Below are 19359 nucleotides of genomic sequence, written 5' to 3'. Positions count from 1 at the left end.
ATTTCGCAACAGAATAATTCATTTGGTGTCATTGACATTAAACTTTCCAGTGTGATTTCTGTTTTAGGGTAGAATTCCCCCTCAGAACACACACACACACACACACATACATACATGCAAGCACACACACATGCCTACAGGCATGTGTGTGATAATGAATGCACTGCATCACTCCTTGTGGGGGGCAGCTGGGAGGTCCTATAATGAGATTCAGCTCCTTGACTCTGTCTCCCTACAGCTGCCAATAAACTTAATACGCTAAATATTTTCTGCTTGGCGCACACACATATTTGCACAGGTTTTCAAGCCTGCATGTGCACATTTACAATTTGCTCATGCAGTCATAAAAATGCACACTTGCTGTATGCTGTGCACACAGCTGCAAGTATGCGTTCACATATTTGGACAGAATGTGGGTGCACACTTTTAAATTTGGAAGCATACATGCGCACGTAGTCATGCATGCATGCACATACATACTGTATGAAGCATACGTGATCATGCAGAAGCACACATATGCGCCCCTTCCTTCTCTCCTGCCGACCTTCCTCCTAAAAACTCAAAATATACATTCAGGATCATTCACTGGGCTCTTCAGTTCACTTAAGGAGTCATTTGCATATCTCTGCATTGCACACAAGTGTAATGTCAGTGGAAGCACACAGTTTCTATTTGAATGTGTGTGTTTGTGTGACACAGACAGAAACTGACACAGATGAGAATGTTTGTGAGATTTCTTCGAGAAACCGGAGCAATAATGTGTCATGTTGAGACATATCTGGACTCCTCATCTGGCTGAAGTGCATGTGTATGAATATGTGTGTTTGTGTGTGTGTGTGTGTGTGTGTGTGTGTGTGTGTGTGTGTGTGTGTGTAGAGAGAGAGAGAGAGAGAGAGAGAGAGAGAGAGAGAGAGAGAGAGAGGCAAGAGGGAATCCATGCATGTGTGGTCCTTTTATGCACTGAGGAAGTCAATGATGATTCAGATTTAGTCAACTTTATCTCTGATCTACAGTACAGGTTGAAAGCCAGGCTTATCCCGCACTGACATGAGGGTAACTGGGAGAGGGCAGAGAGGGGGAGCGAGAGAGAGAGAGAAAGAGAGAGAGAGAGAGAGAGAGAGAGAGAATACTGCAGTGTCTAAACAGAAACAGTGAAGAAGACTAGAAGGGAACAAAGCTCGCTGAAACATTCATGAGCCCAGAACAGCCTTTAAAATAGAAGCAAAAACAGGAAAAGGATAAATAGAGTGAAAGAGTGTGTGTGCATTTCTAAAGCATTTGAGCCACAGCTGAGAAGACACACAAATCTCCGCTTAGCACAAAATATCTTGGATGAAAAAAAAGTAAAAGATGCACCAGAAGGAAATTTGTTTCTATACTTGTATGTTCGCTTGTTCCATCGGGAATTTCTAGAGTTTTTACAGTGATTTTGTGTTTTCGGAGGGTCCCGGTGCGCCCCCCCCCTTTCCTTGGTGACTGCTGTCCGCTAAAAATCAACTAGTATTCAGTGTAGTGTATCAGATCTGAGTGTCCGTGCGTAAAATCAGCAATCCTCCAACTCACCTATCTGCACTGAGCTGGGGAAAGCCCCCGTCGCCAGCCCCCAAAGGGCGGAATACACCCCGAGAAAGTGCCAAGAAAAAATAATAATCCTCATTTTTCTTTCCTTCAATCCCTTCAGAAACTGTTGAGAGACATCGAGAGAGAGGGAGAGAGGGGGGAGATGCGAGAGAGGGGGAAAGGCGTCAGAAAAAAGGGGAAAAAAAGAAGAAAGATGAGAGAGTTCTTTCCCCCGTTTGGTCCAGCAGTATTCCTATTCCATGGTGGGCTCGCTCGTTTCTTCCCCTGCAGTGTCCGCTCGGGAGAGAGCTGTGCGTCCGGTGCACATGTAAAGACGGGGATAGAGAGAAAGAGTGGGGAAACTCGCTAGAATGATTGGCGAGCTGGGAGAACAGTCTGCATGGAGGAACTGGACATGCGCGCCCTCCTCTCTCTCTCTCTCTCTCTCTCTCTCTCTCTCTCTCTCTCTCTCCCTCACCCATACACCCTCCTTTTCTCTCGCTCACTCAGATGGTCTATCTCTCTCTCATTACCCCTCTCCTCCTCTCCATCTCCCACTCTTCCCTTCCCTGTCTGCCTTCTTTAACTTGCTGTAACACTGAATCTCATAGCTGTAGCCTATTGATAAGGTCTGGTCGGGGTTCATGTAGGGAAAAGCCAAAAAGGAGGGGAGGGAGAAAAAAAAGCGATCCAAATGAGTGTGCGTGCGTGTTTTGCGCGCACTACTTCGCAAGAAAAGTGTTTCAAGTGAAAAGGGGGGAAATGGCAAATGAAGATTGCTGATGTGTTGTGCTTTAGGTGAAGGGAGCTCTGTCTGCGCCTAACTAATTGCACTACAAACCCAATCAATCCTAACGCACCGGTCCACTTCCGCGGCCAAACCAGCCTCGGCACGTCCCACCAAGGTAGCAGCCAACTGACGGAGGGAAACCTCAGGCCGCCCACAGCTGCGGGACGCTGATGGCGCCCCGGGGACCCGCTAACATCATCGTTGTGGATGTTTAACGTCACGACCTCATGAGCACAAACATCTGGCCACGGAAAGGCAAAACAAAAAATAAAAAGAAGGAAAGAAAAGCTCGATCATTCAGAGAATGACAAGAGCCAGAAAAAAAAAAGGTTTTGTGTAGCTTTTACAATAAGAAAATAAAACGGCGGAGAAGAATCACAGCCTGGGGTACATAATGTGAGAGCATTACGTTACAGCCGTATCCCATTCAGAGTCGTTTTATCTAGCCTGCCGGTAGCAGGTCGGTAAAACTGACAGACGGTCTGGGATCGCGTAGTTACACGGTGGAGAGAGCACAGTTTCATTTTTCCAGATGGCAAAACGAAAGGGATGCTTCACGGCTTGTCCCAGTGAAAGATGCGGTCTGTCCATCTCTGAGGGGTTTTCCCGGTCTGCTGCAGAGCACACGAGTAAATCAAATAGGCTGGAAAAAATTACGAGTTCAACATTTTTTACATTTTATATGACACGTTCCTATACAGACAGGGTGCCAATTTACTTTAAATAAGACTGAGGACTGTGTCAGCTTTAGGTAAGACACATGGATGACCCATAATCTTCATTTAAAGTTGATTTTATGGTCGAAATAGCCAACTCTTTATACTTGTACATCTTTTGTGAATCTGCCCTCATATACAGACACGCGTATATCTGGGGGGTTAATCACTGGTGTAAGAGAGAATGGCATGTAACACACTTTAAATGCAAAACAGCACAGCACCGTCGTTTTTAAACCTCATGCTGCCAGCGTCTAGTTCCCCCATCGCACAGCCGGACTCTGTCCATGGTGCTGAAATCAAACTAGGCTACATGCAGGCAGCATGGTGGAGAGCAGAACTGGCTCCTTCCTCACTGCTCTGGCACCATGTGCCACTGAGAGCACAGAGTCTGCAGGCAGTGCTGAAAACAAACACCACACCAGGAGATGACACTGATTAGTTACTTCTCTCTGGATGAAAGTGTGCTAATTAGTAAAATTACCCAGTTCTGCAGACTGCAACTCTTTCACCTGACCTCCATTTCACATTCATGTTTATGCCACTTATCAGAAAGGTATGTGTTTTATATCGTGGGATATTTTCTGGCATTTTATTCTTGAAACTGAAATTTAGCCAAATAAACATCCTTTAAACAGGTTTTGTTAGGTTTGTCATAATCCTCATAATAATAATGATGTGTGCCAATGATACTAAATGTGAACATTTGCACCAGACTTTAACTACTGTGTGTAGTTGGAAAGCCTCTGATTACCTCAGAAATACAGTATCATTGTCTGTACATTGGTAATATGCTGCAAATACACATAGGGATAGCCAAGGCTTACTCACTATTTAATGTATCTTTAGAAAAATGTTTTTCATTTTCAAATTGTCTAGCAAATAAAAATGACCATCATCAGTTTATTTATAACCTTAATGATGCTTTCAGTCTTGTAAGACGCATGTTGAATGTTTGTCGTGGTTAGACTTCCACAGAAACATTAACATATAGTTTCATCTGGTTGCAATTTATTATAACACTTTGGCAATGCTGGAATATGGACAGTTTGGTGCTATACTAGATCCAATGTACTTTGTACTTTAAACAAGAGCCAGCTAACCAGGTGTGCAGGATGCAGTGCCGGTAAACTCATCTAAAGTAACTTCCCAAACTTTTCTTGGTAGACCAGGTTTAAGCCATCTGTACATTAATTTGCTTGTTCGCTGGGTAATGGTGATTCATTGCAGTTTACTTTTAGCTTGAAATAACTGCAGATGTAAAATTCTGAACAAAATGTCTCATAAAGGAGTTCATTGACTCAGTTCTCTTACTTATTTATGAAAATTCACTGAATTCGATAATGATTCCCTCTGCTGCCTCTTAGCAGTGTGTTGTCATCCTTCTTCAGTCCATCTTCTGTGAGTAGGCTTTTTACTGTATGTAAATGTGGCTGAAGGTTGTGGTGGATTTTTTCTTACTAAATGAGGCTAATGCATTTTGTGTTCTGCTTACATCATGACACACACTTCAACACACATGCAGACAATTACACACAACACATACTCCCTGTGGGAATATTTTCCTTGTACAATGGGCTGCTGGGTGTTTAAAATCATCTTTTAAAGGTACGTGTCTCACTGAACTCCATGTGACACCGTTAATGGTCAACCTCTAACATCAGTGGCTCTCAGAAAACATTAATTAGGAGTATCCAACTTTTTAATTAATCAGTTATCCATATCAGTAATCATAGTAAAAAAATCAAGTGAATAAGATGCTTTTCATACGAAACAAGGCACCGAAAAGCAAGCAATAGGAGAACAGTGTGATGCTCAAAGTGTTGCATAATCTTATATGCTCTCCAATATCAACAATGATACCAAAATGAATATATTCATTCTTATCATAGTCCTTCAGGACATTACTTCTTTGATTATTTTTTAAAAGAAGGCAACTGTGACAAAGTGTGTTCCTGGTCCTTCTTTATGTGTTTCCTCCAGCAGGTTTGCATGGGGCTCTTCCAGGTGTTCAAAAGTCCAACGACATATGGCTCACGTAAAAGGAAGAGTCCAAATGGCTCTTGTGTTTTTGTGTGAGCCTAGCCATAGGCTGATGAATCAAAACAAATAAAATAAATTAAACAAACAGGTGTATTAGTTTGTGGTGCCTAGCAGACAAGCAGTGCACATCAGAGAATCAAGAATGACAAAAAAACAAGCTTTACAGTATCTAAAGGATAACATGCCATACAAGAAGTCTATTTGAGATGAAATTCTGCTTTGAATCCATATTTGTCCTTGAGAGGATTTTTTCAAAGACATGGATTGCGAGGAATTAAAGGAAAGCTTCAAGCAATCAATCAAGCAAGCAACAACCAAACAATCTTTGTTTTACATGACAACAAATAAACTACATTTTCTGGCACTGTTGATACACTTGGGGGAAAAAATGATTGCATTTTGTCTGTCTCCTGTTAAAAATCCTGTATCTCTAGTATTGCCCATTTTGTGCAGATGACATTTTCTGTTGCCTTTAAAATGTAGAAAATGGATCATGACCCTGGGACACATTATTAATGCATTTCATTATAAAATGTTAAGAAAAAAATGTGTTTTATTTAACTCAGGAGTCAGTTTAGTGAAAACAGGTCTTTTGTACTATTCAGTGAGGGCATGAATTTCAAACGTACTCCACCGTGCTGCCAAAAACAAATAATGCCATTGCTAATGCATGACCTACATCATCTTATTGCACAGTTTAACTTAACATGTGGAATTAGTGGTTACAGCACTAAACATTATGCACATGTTTCTGTTCTGCTCAAAGCAACTCAATATGGATGAAGCCACAGTAGAAATATATTGCTCATTGTCTCTCTTACATCAATATCCAATATTTTAAAATCCAGTCATCCACATATCTATTGCCTCCCAGGCATACTCTTTGACTGCTGGATTGACCAAAGTCAATTACTTAGTTCACAGTCAATATACCACCTTGGTAATAAAGACCCATCAACAGAGAGTCCTGTAGGCATGTGTTAATTGACATGCTGATGTTAGTTTTTTACTCTGACTCACATCATACTGAGTAAATACTGACACGATGATAGTGATGTTAAAGAAGAAATCTTTACCTTAATTGATTTGGATATTTCTCAACAATTCAGATGAGCAATAGCAGTTTGTACAAGGTTTCCCCCATTCCTGGTGTAAAATGTGTTTAATGAGATCAAGTTTATAGTCAGTATGGCATAACAGCGGTACATGTTTGGAGAACAAATTAACAAGTCAAATGCCATGTCTCTACTGGCCAGAGTTGAAACATAACATGGCCTACACTGGCCTACTGCCAGCATCTCAACAACTCAAGATTCTTCAAAACCTTGGTGCATCATGGATGAAACATGTCACGATTCACCCATTCATGGTTATTGAGCCCGAAACCTAACGATCATTGGGTTTGCAAACTTAAGTTTTGTACAAACTTTGGTACAGAGAGCATCAACATGAATTATTTTGGTAATTTTTTCAATCTAGCACCACCATGAGGTTGACAGTTTCGTTTTTTATTGAAATGTCTCCACAACAATAAATGGGTTGACATGACATTTTGTACATACGTCCATGTTCCTCTCAGGATGACCAACCACACGGAACCCATGACTTTGCATAATAGTATCATTGACAGGTCAAATTTTTAACTAGTCTAATGGTTTATGACCAAATACCTGAAAAAAGTGATGTTCACATCATCCTCAGCTGTACCTTGTGTTCAGTAATAATAAAATGGACTGCATTTATATACAGTAGTACACCTTTATCCAAAGTGCTTTACATTTTTGCCTCATTCACCCATTCACACACACACACTAACACAGTAATGGCAGCGTGCTATCGTGCAACTTGCTGGCCCAATCATCAGGAGCTATTTGGGGTTCAGTCTTGTGCCCAAAGACATCAACCATCACTAACCCTGCGATTAGTGGACGATGCACCCTGCCTGCTGAGCACAGCTGGCCATATTAATTAGCAGTTACCATGCTAACGTGCTAAACTAAGATACTGAACATGATAAACATTATACCTGCTAAACATCAACATGTTATCATTATCACTGTGAGCTTGGTGACATTTGCTGACATGCTCAAAGAGCTACTACTACTACTACTACTACTACTGAGCAGCGTGTGATGGCTACAGTGCTAACAACTGCATCTGGCACGCACGCTGTGTTTACACCGACAGCGTGTCAACTATATGGCTGCTACAGAGGTGTTGAGTTTAAAAAATAAATGTATATATATGTTTTTCTGTTACATATTCTACCGATATAGACACTGAAGCTGTAGTGATAACGTCAATATGACTATGAACAGACCCTTTTCAGTGTCTATTTTTGCTGGGAACCATGCACGGCTCGCGGAAAAAATAGGTGAGACCTTGACTATCTAGTGAAGTATCGCTGCTGCCGCGTCTCGCTTGGGTCTCAGGCGGGCAGTGTGATTGCTGTAATCTGTTAATATGGGCACTGAAATAAACAGCAAGATGCACCGCCATGCACATGCGCTGCTCAGGTAGGCAGTGTGAACGGGCCCTGACTCCCACTCAGCCAGTCCACCTCCTGTTCAGTTGTTATCCTCTAGGAGGTGATATAAATCACTGCTGTCCAAAACAAATTGTTTCAAGAAACATTTTTCCCTCCACTGCAATACAGCCCTTGAACTAAAATTCTACTAGCCGTGCTGTGCGGTCATTAAAGTGAATTGATTCTTTAATCCTTACCATGTTTTCCTATTTTAAGTTGTCTTTTCAGTAGACATAATGCAAAACCCCATTGGCCAAATGGTGAGCTTGGTAAGTTTTTAGATTAGATTTTTTGTTCCCATTTAGTGGTTTGCTATTCAAAAGAACTGAAAATCATACATTTTGTGCTTCTTTCCAAGGCATTAGAAATGTGCTATTGCACCATGGCAGACAATCTGACACCCCAACACTTACACTTAGCTCTGTGTAAGTCAACAGACAACATTACTAATGCTGTCTATCTGTATCTGTCATCTCCATCTAACCCTTGCAGGTGACCTTGTGGCACCTGTAGACAATAGCCTGAGACCTTGGAGTCAAGATGAAGAGTCACTATGTGTGTGGATGCTTAAAAAAGACACATAGGACAAATAAACCTCTTGCAAGTTAGTGCAAGATTTGTATATGGATGTATTACATTTTTGAGTTGTGTGTGAGAAATAAAGTAAAAGCAGTAAATGGACTTGTGTTTCCCACAGCAACTATAGAGATCGAAGAGCGTCTGTGCGTGTGTGTGTGTGTGTGTGTGTGTGTGTGTGTGTGTGTGTGTGTGTGTGTGTGTGTGAGAATACCTCCTCCCCCATTTCCCCTTGTCCCAACATCATCTATTTTTGCTGTCATCATGCAGAGCGAGCGGTCATTATGGAAAGACCTCCCATAGATTGTACTTTACACACTAATGGACACCATGCTAGTCGGCACCTTTGAAATCTTTCTCTTGACATAAAATGGCAATGTCTATCTATCTATCTATCTATCTATCTATCTATCTATCTATCTATCTATCTATCTATCTATCTATCTATCTATCTATCTATCTATCTATCTATCTATCTATCTATCATTATAGATTGTGTCATGGGTGTTGTGTCTGTGTCAGCAGTCACCCAGCCAACTTATCACCACTTCTGCTTGAAAGGTTACAAGAATAAACCTCCTCCCCTCCACTTTCATCTCTGGTTATTCATCCATCCATCCTCTCTTTCTTTATCCCCTACGTGTGATGACTCATCATCTAAACGTCCTCCTCATCGTCCTCCTCCTCCTCCTCCTTCCCCTTCCTCCTCATACTCCTCTTCCCACAGTGCTCCTGCCTTATCCTCCACCTTAGCCATGTGCCCTGTGACTCATCCCCTTAACTGTATTCCTCCAACTTTCCATCCCTCCTTTAACCCTCCTGCATTTCCTTCAGCACATCATTAGAGTAATATCAGTATCCACCAGCCCTCTCTGTATCCTTCCTTCACCTTTATCTTTTCATCTCCTTTTTGCCCCCAAGCCTTTCTTTCCTCTAACTCAACCTACTGCACCAAGCGAAATCGCTTTTTCCCCTCCTCCCTTATTTCTGCTTAAGAATATCTCTTTTTGCCATACTCTTTCTCACTCATTTCTCTCACCATAACCCCAGCAGCTATCTTGTATCTTATTGGAAACAGACAAAAAGAACATTAGCGGATACAAATCAATTGATGGTGTTACACTGTGAGGTTGCAGCTGGGGACTCATTGTATTACTCTAAGTAAGGTGAGGATCAATGCAAGTCAATGGCAGCTGGTGAACAGTGCATTTATAACATGCAGCAGCAATTGTTCAGCCCCTGTGACTTGAGGCGGATTTTTTTTCAGTAAAGGATGGAGGAATATTTAAACAGTAATGAACAGAAGGCAGTGGGAATGCAACACAGACATGGGTGTTGTTTTTCTCATTGTTATGCAAATCCACGCTCCACCTTGTTGAGAACCTTTTTATGTGCAACTTTCCTGGAATTAGATAAAATACTTAATTTCCAGAAAACTAGCATCTCTATGAAAAGTGGCCATTGGTGTCCCTTATGTTTTGTGAAAGTCAAATAACATTTTTAATGTAAATAAAAATGTAACAAAGTTCCTAGTAAATAATTGCCGCTTAGTGCAAAACTGAAACAAGCTTCCTGTAGATTCGCAAACCTTTGAAGAGCTTTGAATGCCCTTGCAAAGCACACTGATGACTGATTTAACTAGTGTGCTCATTACGGTTACAGACTCCACTCAGTCTCTCCTGGACCCGTCAAATTAGAGCCCTCTGTGCCGATAAACCGTGACTTGTAAATAAATGGTATTATGGTTTGATTCAGTGACAGAGTGGCAGCGTGCCGCATCAATATGACTACCGGCAAGAATTAACGTCAGACTAAATTACAGGCAGCTGGAACTGTGAGGTAGCTAGTAATTCAGCGATTAAGCCAGCACAGTTGTGCTCATCATTGTCTCAACAAGGCACAGTCTATTGTTGTTTTTAAGACTGACAATGTGTAATGTGTGAAGAACGCGTACTTTAATTAAAACATGCACATGCAGTACTTGTGCACATGTACTCACATGTGAATTTTCCTGATAGATTGTGTTTGTTCTGACTTTAATCTACATCTCTTCACTAAATTAGAGGGTAATATATATAATATATAGTGGCTTTTAACTGTAAATAAAAAAATATATATTGATGTTTTCTCTAACCTTTATAAACATGAATGAGGAACATGCATGAGGTTTCTTTTTAGCATTATATTCACAAAACAGTAACAAAAACTTTTTTAATAAACAAAAATATCGCAGAGGGCTTTAACATGTATCTAATATAATACCCTGTGTAATTTTATGCAGCTTAGAAGAAAACAAAATATAAATCAAATTGAAATAATAAATCAAGTATAGATAGGCAGTGCTGTTTTTCAATTGCTTATCATCTGCCGTTTGAAGGCACTGAGGTTTTCACAACAAACTATCAAAGTGTCTGCCTGTAATGACTGTGTGTTGCTTCTGAAGAATTGAATGCTCCCACTGTCCTTCCGTGGTAAAGCATTTTGTTTATGTATTGCAGTCAGTGGCTGTATGTGTCTCTAATAATATATGTTTGCACAGTTCTGTCTGTGCCAGTGATAAAATATGCAGACACCCACAGAAGAGTTCTAATGCTTCCAAACACCTGATTGAGAATTGTTTAATGCTGATAATTTGCATTTATGTGCTCACACTGTCCAAAACATATAAATAATGCCACATTGGGTTAGTATACATAAAAACGTCATTCTACAGTTTTCCATGTTTTATATTCTTAAATAACACTATGTCAGGAAATGAGCTGTGCAGTTTCGGACACATTTTGGACTGCTCTGTTCAGCCTTGTGAGCAAAATGTAATGACAATATCAATTTAAACAGCCGGTTCAGTTACTGCCTTTCTTAGTTATTAACAAAGTCATTGTAGAGAAAAGGCATTTTACCCAGAGCACCTCTCATCATCATCGAGATTTTTGAGCTTATATATGTGAACTCCCAGAATCCTCCTCTTACGCTCTGAAGAAGTAACCTGCAGTAGTTTGGTTATGGATTGTCAACATAATGTATGAGTACAAATATTTTGAAGTATTGAAATAGTTTTATTGAATTTATAAAATCACCTGATGCCTTAGGGACTTTACAGAATCTGCACTTGCTGTACTTGAGTCTGCCCATGTCTCAACTTGTCCTCATTGTCTCATTGTCTGATGTATCCTTGTGGAGATGGTATGGAGCCGGCAGGCAAATGACTTACCCGGGCTAGTTGCCAGAACCATTAAACGCCATCCCTGGGTGCCTGTCAGATAATGATTACCCTCTTGTGCGATGGTCCTGGATCTTCACACACCTTGTCTAAATGCTCTTACCGGGTTCTGGCAAGACGGACTAAATGCAGACTGTTTGACAGATCATAGACAGAACAGTCCCTACAGGCTGGCAGATGGCTATAAACAGCCGTGATAATATGGACGAATGAATGAACACACACATACACAAATGTGCACTGATGACAAGGCTTACCTATACATATAAATACAGATCTAAACACATGCATCTGTGCACATATAAAATATAAAGCATAAAAATGGACAGACATTGCCATGTGTTGTTTGGTCTGCATGTCCATCTTTCGATACTTTACTATGTTTTTACTGAATGGATGCACACAGAATTTTTCTCAGTCAGATCTCTTAGTCAGATCTGTGCCAGCTCTTTTCTCCTCTTCTCTGATCCTGCCATGGGCCAACATAAAACATCTGGGAGTTTACACTGTGTGTGTGTGTGTGTGTGTGTGTGTGTGTGTGTGTGTGTGTGTGTGTGTGTGTGTGTGTGTTCACTGTGAGAGTGTACTAGATTTGCAGTGAGCCCTGTTTTTGTGGGTGTTAGTGTGTGTTGGCTTCTCAGCAAGCCTGCCAGGCTAAGAGTCCAACATCTGTGGGTTCAGATGTTTTCTAATGATATGCTAATGGTGCTGGAGGGAGACAAGCACAGAGGCTAATGTAGCGGTCACAAACCTCTGCCTCCATCTCTCTACCCATCTCTTGCTTTTCTCTCTCTCTCTTCATCTGGCTCCATCCTTTTTTCTTTTCACCTATTTGTACCTCTTAAAAACTCCAAAACTTCATTTTGTTCATTGCATCAAGTGTTTTGTTAGAAGTTAAAAGTGGCATTTACTGTGAAACTCGCTGTCTGTGGGTCACTAGCTACTTTTCAGACTCATAATGCCAATAAATGCTACTGTGAACTTCAACAGTCCAGCCTTTATTGTGTATTAAGCCCTTCGGCGTGTATGGAGAACACACATTATAGAAGCCCTGGGTGGTTGAGGACTTTCATATTTAGGCAGCTGTGTACACACAACAATGAGGTGACTACAATATGTTGTAGTTTGAACACCACTTCAATTACTTCTCTCCATTGTTGGCACCAACAGCATGTGGAAAGTTACAGATTGCAGCTCTGAGTAGCTCTCACTCTTCTGTAGGTTATAATTAGTGCCTGTGTGGCTAATTAGCTCCTTGTATATGCGTTTTACCTTTACAAACAACTATCTCAAATACACTATAATTCACATGGGGAGCTACTATCACTTTAGTTTACTGTATCAAATAATACGGAGTCAAAGTTAATCAGACTGCAAGATATCACCATGCAAACTGACATTTTGGCTACATTGATGTGTTCTCATGGTCACCAATTAGACTGAAAAGCTATAAGCTGTTGTCTTTACAGTTTTTTCCAGTTGCTAACACACTAAAATGACATGCATAGCACAATTTTTTAAACTGACACACAGAGAGCAAAACCTCTTCTCAAATCTCCAAAACTCTAAACACATTTTCTGCTTTACACACATTTTGCAATTCAAAATGACACTTTTTAAATGCACTGAACACGGTTCTCTGCATAAGTCACAACAATCTGACATGAAGTCACATGTTCGCCATCTCAAAACACTGCCATTCAAAATGACACTACATGAGCTAATTGGCCAATATATGTGCCACCTGGCCAAACACCTCAATGGTTAATTGTTACCACTTCAATCAGGAAGTAAGCACTATACTAGAAATTTTTTTAGATATATTTTTTCTGCAATTTTCTTTTTCAGTTTATTGTTTTTTGTGAGCATATTTTTGTTCACTCCAACGTAAACATATCTGCTGTACATATGTTGCACTGACCTGTTTGGTGAAAAATAAATAAATAAATGTTTCAACAGCATGTGTGTATCTGCAAATATTTCTGTGCATGTGAACAATCTGAAGAATTTTCTACAATTTTAAATATTAGTATTATGGCAAGGCATACTAAAGATGAGAGTGCTTTCGTTATGCCCAACAGTGTGTAGTTTGTTAGACAAAAATCTGGTTATATGAATGAAGTGTGTGCCATTTGGTGCAAAAGTTTGATTTTGATAATGCTATATGTAGTTTTGGTTGCAGTGCTTCATTTTGCAGGATATATGAGGTATTTTGCAGTTTGGTGTGTGGTTTTGTGAATTGTGTTAAGTATTTTGATAAAACCAGCCTAGTTTGCAAAATTGTGTTTTAGCAATTGGAAAAAACTGTAATGATTATGGCTTAAAGATGCCAGGAGAAGGAAGAAAAATGATGTTTTCCTCCATTGGAAGAAAATGTATCAATTAGTATCTCTGATATGCAAACGATGAATGAAAGCATTGTTTTGTTGGGTTTAGTAATGTGTGTCAAATTTCAATAGCCACAAGCCCAAAACATGTGTGTGAATTATAAACAAAAATAAAGAAATTAATTTGACATTGGATGTTTTTTTTATTATTTTTTTTACCAATAGTTATTCAAAACTCAGTCAGTTATTACGTCTACTGGTAAATATATTTACATGTCGGCAAAAACATTAACTTCCTTTTTTAAATCTAAGGCCTATGTCAGACTCTGCATGTGGCCTAATATAGGCAGGTTTTTCTTGCTGTGGTAAAAAAGATTATTTTCCTAGATTTTCTTTTTTTTATACTGAAGACCTTTAATATGTTAAATAGAAGTATTTCCACATTACTCATATTAGGTATACAGTTTAAATTAAAAACAATGATTATGTTTTATCATTTAATTTTGTCCTTTCTTCCTTGATTTTGTTGCTGTGTGGCTGTTGTTATCAGACATTTAAATGGATCTTTACACAGTCTTTTATTTAAAGAGCAGATTTTAAATCCAAATCTTCTCCTCCTCTCTTTCACACACACACACACACACACACACACACACACACACACACACACACACACACAAACACAAACAACATATCTGACCATCTCCATGTTCCATTCACCCTCCCCAGTAATAACCTGAGGCTTAACCCCAATCATGGCACAGGCCTACAGCAGTGTATGTGTGTGTGTGTGTGTGTGTGTGTGTGTGTGTGTGTGTGTGTGTGTGTGTGTGTGTGTGTGTGTGTGTATGTGTATCTGTGTGTATGTGTGTGAGTAAGCGGGTGAGTGAGTGAGGGAGGACAGATTTTTTCTGTAATGTGAATGTGCCTGCAGAGAACTGGATTGGATGGGGAAGGTGGGGGTCTACATCAAGGCTTTTATGTCCGCTGAATATGGTTTGTGTGTGTGTGTGTGTGTGTGTGTGTGTGTGTGTGTGTGTGTGTGTGTGTGTGTGTGTGTGTGTGTGTGTGTGTGTGTAAATCACATGACATGTCCTCACCACATCGTTGTTGGTTATTACTTGTGAATCCCAATGTCAGTATGTGAAAGTTTAAGGAATGGAGAAGTGGGATTATATCACAAGGAACAATGTAACCTATAGAACCATATAAACATTCAGACTCTCACCACAGACACTGTTGGCCTGAACTGTGTTAAAATTCATCTCCTGGAACTGTTCTTCAGTACAATCAATCTTCATTGTCCCCAAAGGTCAACATGCAGGTCTCTCTGAATGATTAGAAAACATTGCTAAAATCCCAAACACAGCCAGTTTTAATGATAATCATTATGTCATCAGAAATACAGAGCTCATGGCATCTGGTCTGATATTTCTTTATCATGTTGATAGGTGGAGCCCTCTGAAAATTAATTCATTTCACAAACGAATATATATAATGGCCCCTTCAAGCAGTGTTGCCAATATTTTAAGATAAAAAAAACCAAAAAAACAAAACGTGCCTTTTAAGGACACCATTGCTTTAAAGAGGACAAATGGCAGCAGAATCTTGATAACTGACACAGGCAGAGCCACGCACCCCCCCCCGAATACTGCTGCACACAGATTAGGAAAGTGTTTATGACTGCTGGGGCAAAACATCCACAGCTTCGTGAATATGACCCGGAGTCTATACATTTTAAGTTGTGATGTTACCTACAATAAGGCATCAGTGGGATGCCTGTTGACATGTTAGAGAGTGTTACCGTTGTTTAAATATAGGTTAATAATATATAGAAATGAATGCATTTGAATTGTGCTACTAACTTCTTTCATTTCCCTTTATGTGCAGCATTTTGTTTCACAAAGTCAATTAAATTAGCTGTTACAGACGTTAATTGACATTTACATCAGCATTAAAAATATGCTCCACATTGTGACATTTTAACACTCTCGCCTCCATTATTGTAACCTAACCCTTACAGTGCATAGTGCTTGAATTACCACATCTTCATTTTCACACACATAACCAGAAAAAATGCTATCATCTTTCAATAACACATTGAAAAATAACAAAAATCAAGTAAAGTACAGAAAAAGGAAAGAGCGAAAAAGGACAATGGCCTGTTAGCATTTCAATTTAGATATTAAACAATTCTGGCTCCTGGCGTTAAGTAGATTAGGCAATTTCCAAGAAACTAATAAAGCTCCCCCATAATTTACTAAATTATCTTGGCTTTTGTCGTAGATGATACAGAGGCATATTATACAGCATTACATTATACATTTTGAGTCAAGGGTAGCCATTTGTGCTATCCACTTTTCATAGTGACAAGGTTATTCCTCCTTCCAGCAAATAATGAAGCATTTACATTATTAGAATCTGAAGGCAATGCTGTTGTTTAATCACAGACTGCTTTAATTAAGGCATTACCAAAAAAAGGGCTAGGTGTAGATAACACAAGAAAAAGACACAAAAAAAGTGTTTTTCATCTGCATGATTTCTCTAGGTTATAATATACGGTCACTGTAATTAAGTTTATATACAAATGTATGTGGAAAGTTTTGCCCACTAATTCTGTCTAATAACTGTCACTTTCATTGGATATCAATAGAGCTTTGAATCAAATTATCTGGCAAATGACTGAATATGCATATAAGAAACACTGTCTCCATTTGCCATACAACAATTTATCTTAAGGCAGGTGTTCCATCTTTTCAGTTTCAAATGGTCTTCTCACCTACAATAACATTTACTTCAAACAGACGCACACACACATAAGTACAAAGCCTAACAGAGGAACATATACATGCCTGTGGTAATGTTGGTGATGCCATTAGTTTTTCGTAGAAAGCAGGTGCTCATGAATATTCAAAAGAAGGGAAGTGGTCCAAATGTCTGCTTTTCAACCTAATAAACATCGTGCAACCTTGTGCAAGTATGCATGTGGGTGGGTGGGTAGGTGGAGGTATGTATGGTATATATGGCTGTGAAAATATGAAGAATGTATATGCATGCATGGATGTGTGAGTGTGCATGTGTTTTCCAGCAATTCAGATGGCAGTTTAGCATCAAAACAGCCCCTTTTCTATCGTCTTCTCTGTCATCAGTATGCAGGGTCGGGCTCACCATGGGAAACACAAATTAGCAAGAATCTTACAGTTTTCTGCAAGGATGTAAGAAACTGTAAGAGTTTTCTTTGTGCCAACAACAATACTCTCAATCGCAAATCACAAGGTTATTTCTCTCTGTTATACCTCCAAGAAACAATGTTAATTATGTTGTGTCGGCCAGGTATGTATTCCCAAGATTCGTAATGACAGCTTGTTCTGCTTCTTGCTAATTCAATTTAATTCACATATTGGAAATGAAAGTCTCATTGAGATCCTTTTCCACACCAGTGATGTAAAAATCCCTGCTACTGCCTAAAACCTATTCAGTACAAATACAGAAAATATCAGTGGTACCTCACCTCTGTCCTCTTACACAATGAAATTCAATTTTTCAAGATATGAAATCAGCACGACCTTTTCATGTGATACTATGCCATTTATGCAGCTTACAGGTACGCTATGTTACACTATAAAATGTGTTTCTTGCTCAACGTTTGCTGTTGGAATATTTATGTGCAGGTATACTATATACAGTACATAGTAAAAGTATTCTTTTTTGTTTAAATGAGGTGAGTTTGACACTGATGAACACAAAAAGACCCTTTAATATCAAAGAGGAAGCCGATTGGTACAAGCTGATCGAAATTAATTACAAATACAAAATACATGTTTGCATAACTGTTCACCCCTTTTAATCATCACAGGTGCAGCGAGTTGGTTTTAAAATTTGCATAATGAGCTAAATGGAGATCACATGTGTGTTGACTATAAATACACTTATGATGACTCAGCATTGTGTAGAAACCTACACCATGAAGAGAAAGGGACACCCAACACAACCATGCAGAACTTGAGCTATCTGTCATTTATGGATGGCAAGGAGTTAGCTGAATGTGGCTGTGTGTGTGTTAGTTATAGTGCAGTGTATATGTGTGTGTTTGTGACTTTGAATGTGCTGATGGGAATGAGAGCAATTGCCGTTTTCCCTCTCTTCCCGTCCTCTTGTTTGGCTTGTTAGTGAAACACAGAAACTGAGCTGTTTCCTTAATCAACATGAATAATGGAGAACTTGTTTGTTTTCACTGTAAACTGCAGAAAATCATGTCTTTGCTGCACACATGCCACGTACAGTACTGTATGTGTGTATGTGCGAGACACAACGAGAGAGAACGTGTGTGTGTGTGTGTCTGTGTGTGCTACGTCTTGCATGGCAATACTTTACGCATGACAGTCACCGCCCAAATAAAATTGAATTGTGATTAATAATTTAATTTGCATGTGATTTATGTCTGTGTGCAGGTGTGTTAACCAGTGTATGCAAATATAAACAAAATGCACTGGATGTCTTTTTTTTTTAAATGATAATGTGTTCAAGATTACCGGCTATTTCTGGTCTGTGTTGATGAAAAAAGTAACCCTTGTGTGCGTGTTTAGATTTAGCAGATCCATATATAGAGAAGATGTGAGCATGTTGTGTCTCATCCCCCTCCTAGCAAACTAAGGTGTGTATGTGTTGTGTGTGTGAATGCAGTTCAGGGGTGTACAATTGATCTGTATGTCTAACACACAGTGTGTGCATTTGAGAAGTGTTTGCCAGTAGCTCAAGATACTTGAAGAGCACTTTGTCTCCTTGGGTGGAGTTTAGTGGGAAAGCTGTAGCTGTCTCTTTTCATCTCTGTGTGTTTGACTTTTTTTCCTCTTTCTTAAGAGCACTTTGTCACTTTACCTTGAGTATAAAAGCTTTCTGCCTGTGTGTCCCTTTTCATCTCTTCATTTCTGTCAGTTGTCTTGGTGGTTCTTCTTTCCTCAGCGTCTTGTTCCTACATCCATGCTCTGACTCTGCCTCTCTTTTGACCACTAAAAGTGTACCACTGAAGGACCCAGTATGTGCAATTCCAGATCCAAAATAACTCAAGCTCATATTTGTTCAAGGTTTACCTGCACAGCTTCTGCAGTTCTAAATGCTAGGTAAGAAAAAAAGGTGGTACACAGGTGGAGCCCTCTGATAGGGGTCCATTAACTTGGCTACTTAGCTCCACATCTGTGGTTTCTGTAGATAAAAACAGCTAACATTAACACAGTGATTCTTAAATCCAGGTGATTATACAGCAATGAAAACATACTTATGGATATTATATTATATTTCTACCAATAGATCCTCTTAAATGTTACACACTGGTCCTTTTTTTCCCCGCAAAAAGACATGGACTTTTTTTAATTTGCTTTTAAAATGTTTAATATTTCTATACAAAACTGTTAAATCAGTCAAATGTCTGTTAGTCTTTGTCAAAAAAGTATGATGCTCATTGGGACCTGTGCTTGACCTAGCAATAATCATCATCTAATACAGTCTATTATAATCTAGTCTACTCAGAGACTAGATTGTGCTCATTGTGTTACATGTTTTCCTGTCATTATTTAAGTTGATTTAAAAAGGCAACTGAGACG

The 19359-nt window shown here is 39.4% G+C and overlaps 1 protein-coding gene across 7 annotated transcripts in view; it reads right to left on the bottom strand.

Annotated features, from left to right (window-relative positions):
* The window catches only part of gria4a (glutamate receptor, ionotropic, AMPA 4a), a 105195-nt gene extending 103197 nt beyond the window's left edge, over window positions 1-1998 (bottom strand). For 5 of the 7 annotated variants that reach the window (XM_051396562.1, XM_051396563.1, XM_051396565.1 and 2 more), the window contains exon 1: window positions 1564-1998. In XM_051396562.1, the coding sequence (XP_051252522.1) occupies window positions 1564-1657 (94 nt within the window). In that variant the 5' untranslated portion in view covers window positions 1658-1998. The remainder of the gene's footprint in view (window positions 1-1563) is intronic. The other 2 variants (XM_051396560.1, XM_051396561.1) reach the window with 1 other exon arrangement.
* Between the last annotated feature and the right edge of the window lie 17361 nt (window positions 1999-19359).

Source organism: Dicentrarchus labrax, unplaced genomic scaffold (genome assembly GCF_905237075.1).
Source record: "Dicentrarchus labrax unplaced genomic scaffold, dlabrax2021, whole genome shotgun sequence".
NCBI lineage: Eukaryota > Metazoa > Chordata > Actinopteri > Moronidae > Dicentrarchus > Dicentrarchus labrax.
The sequence above is the reverse complement of the archived record's forward strand: the minus strand, read 5'-3'. Positions and strand labels throughout refer to the sequence as shown.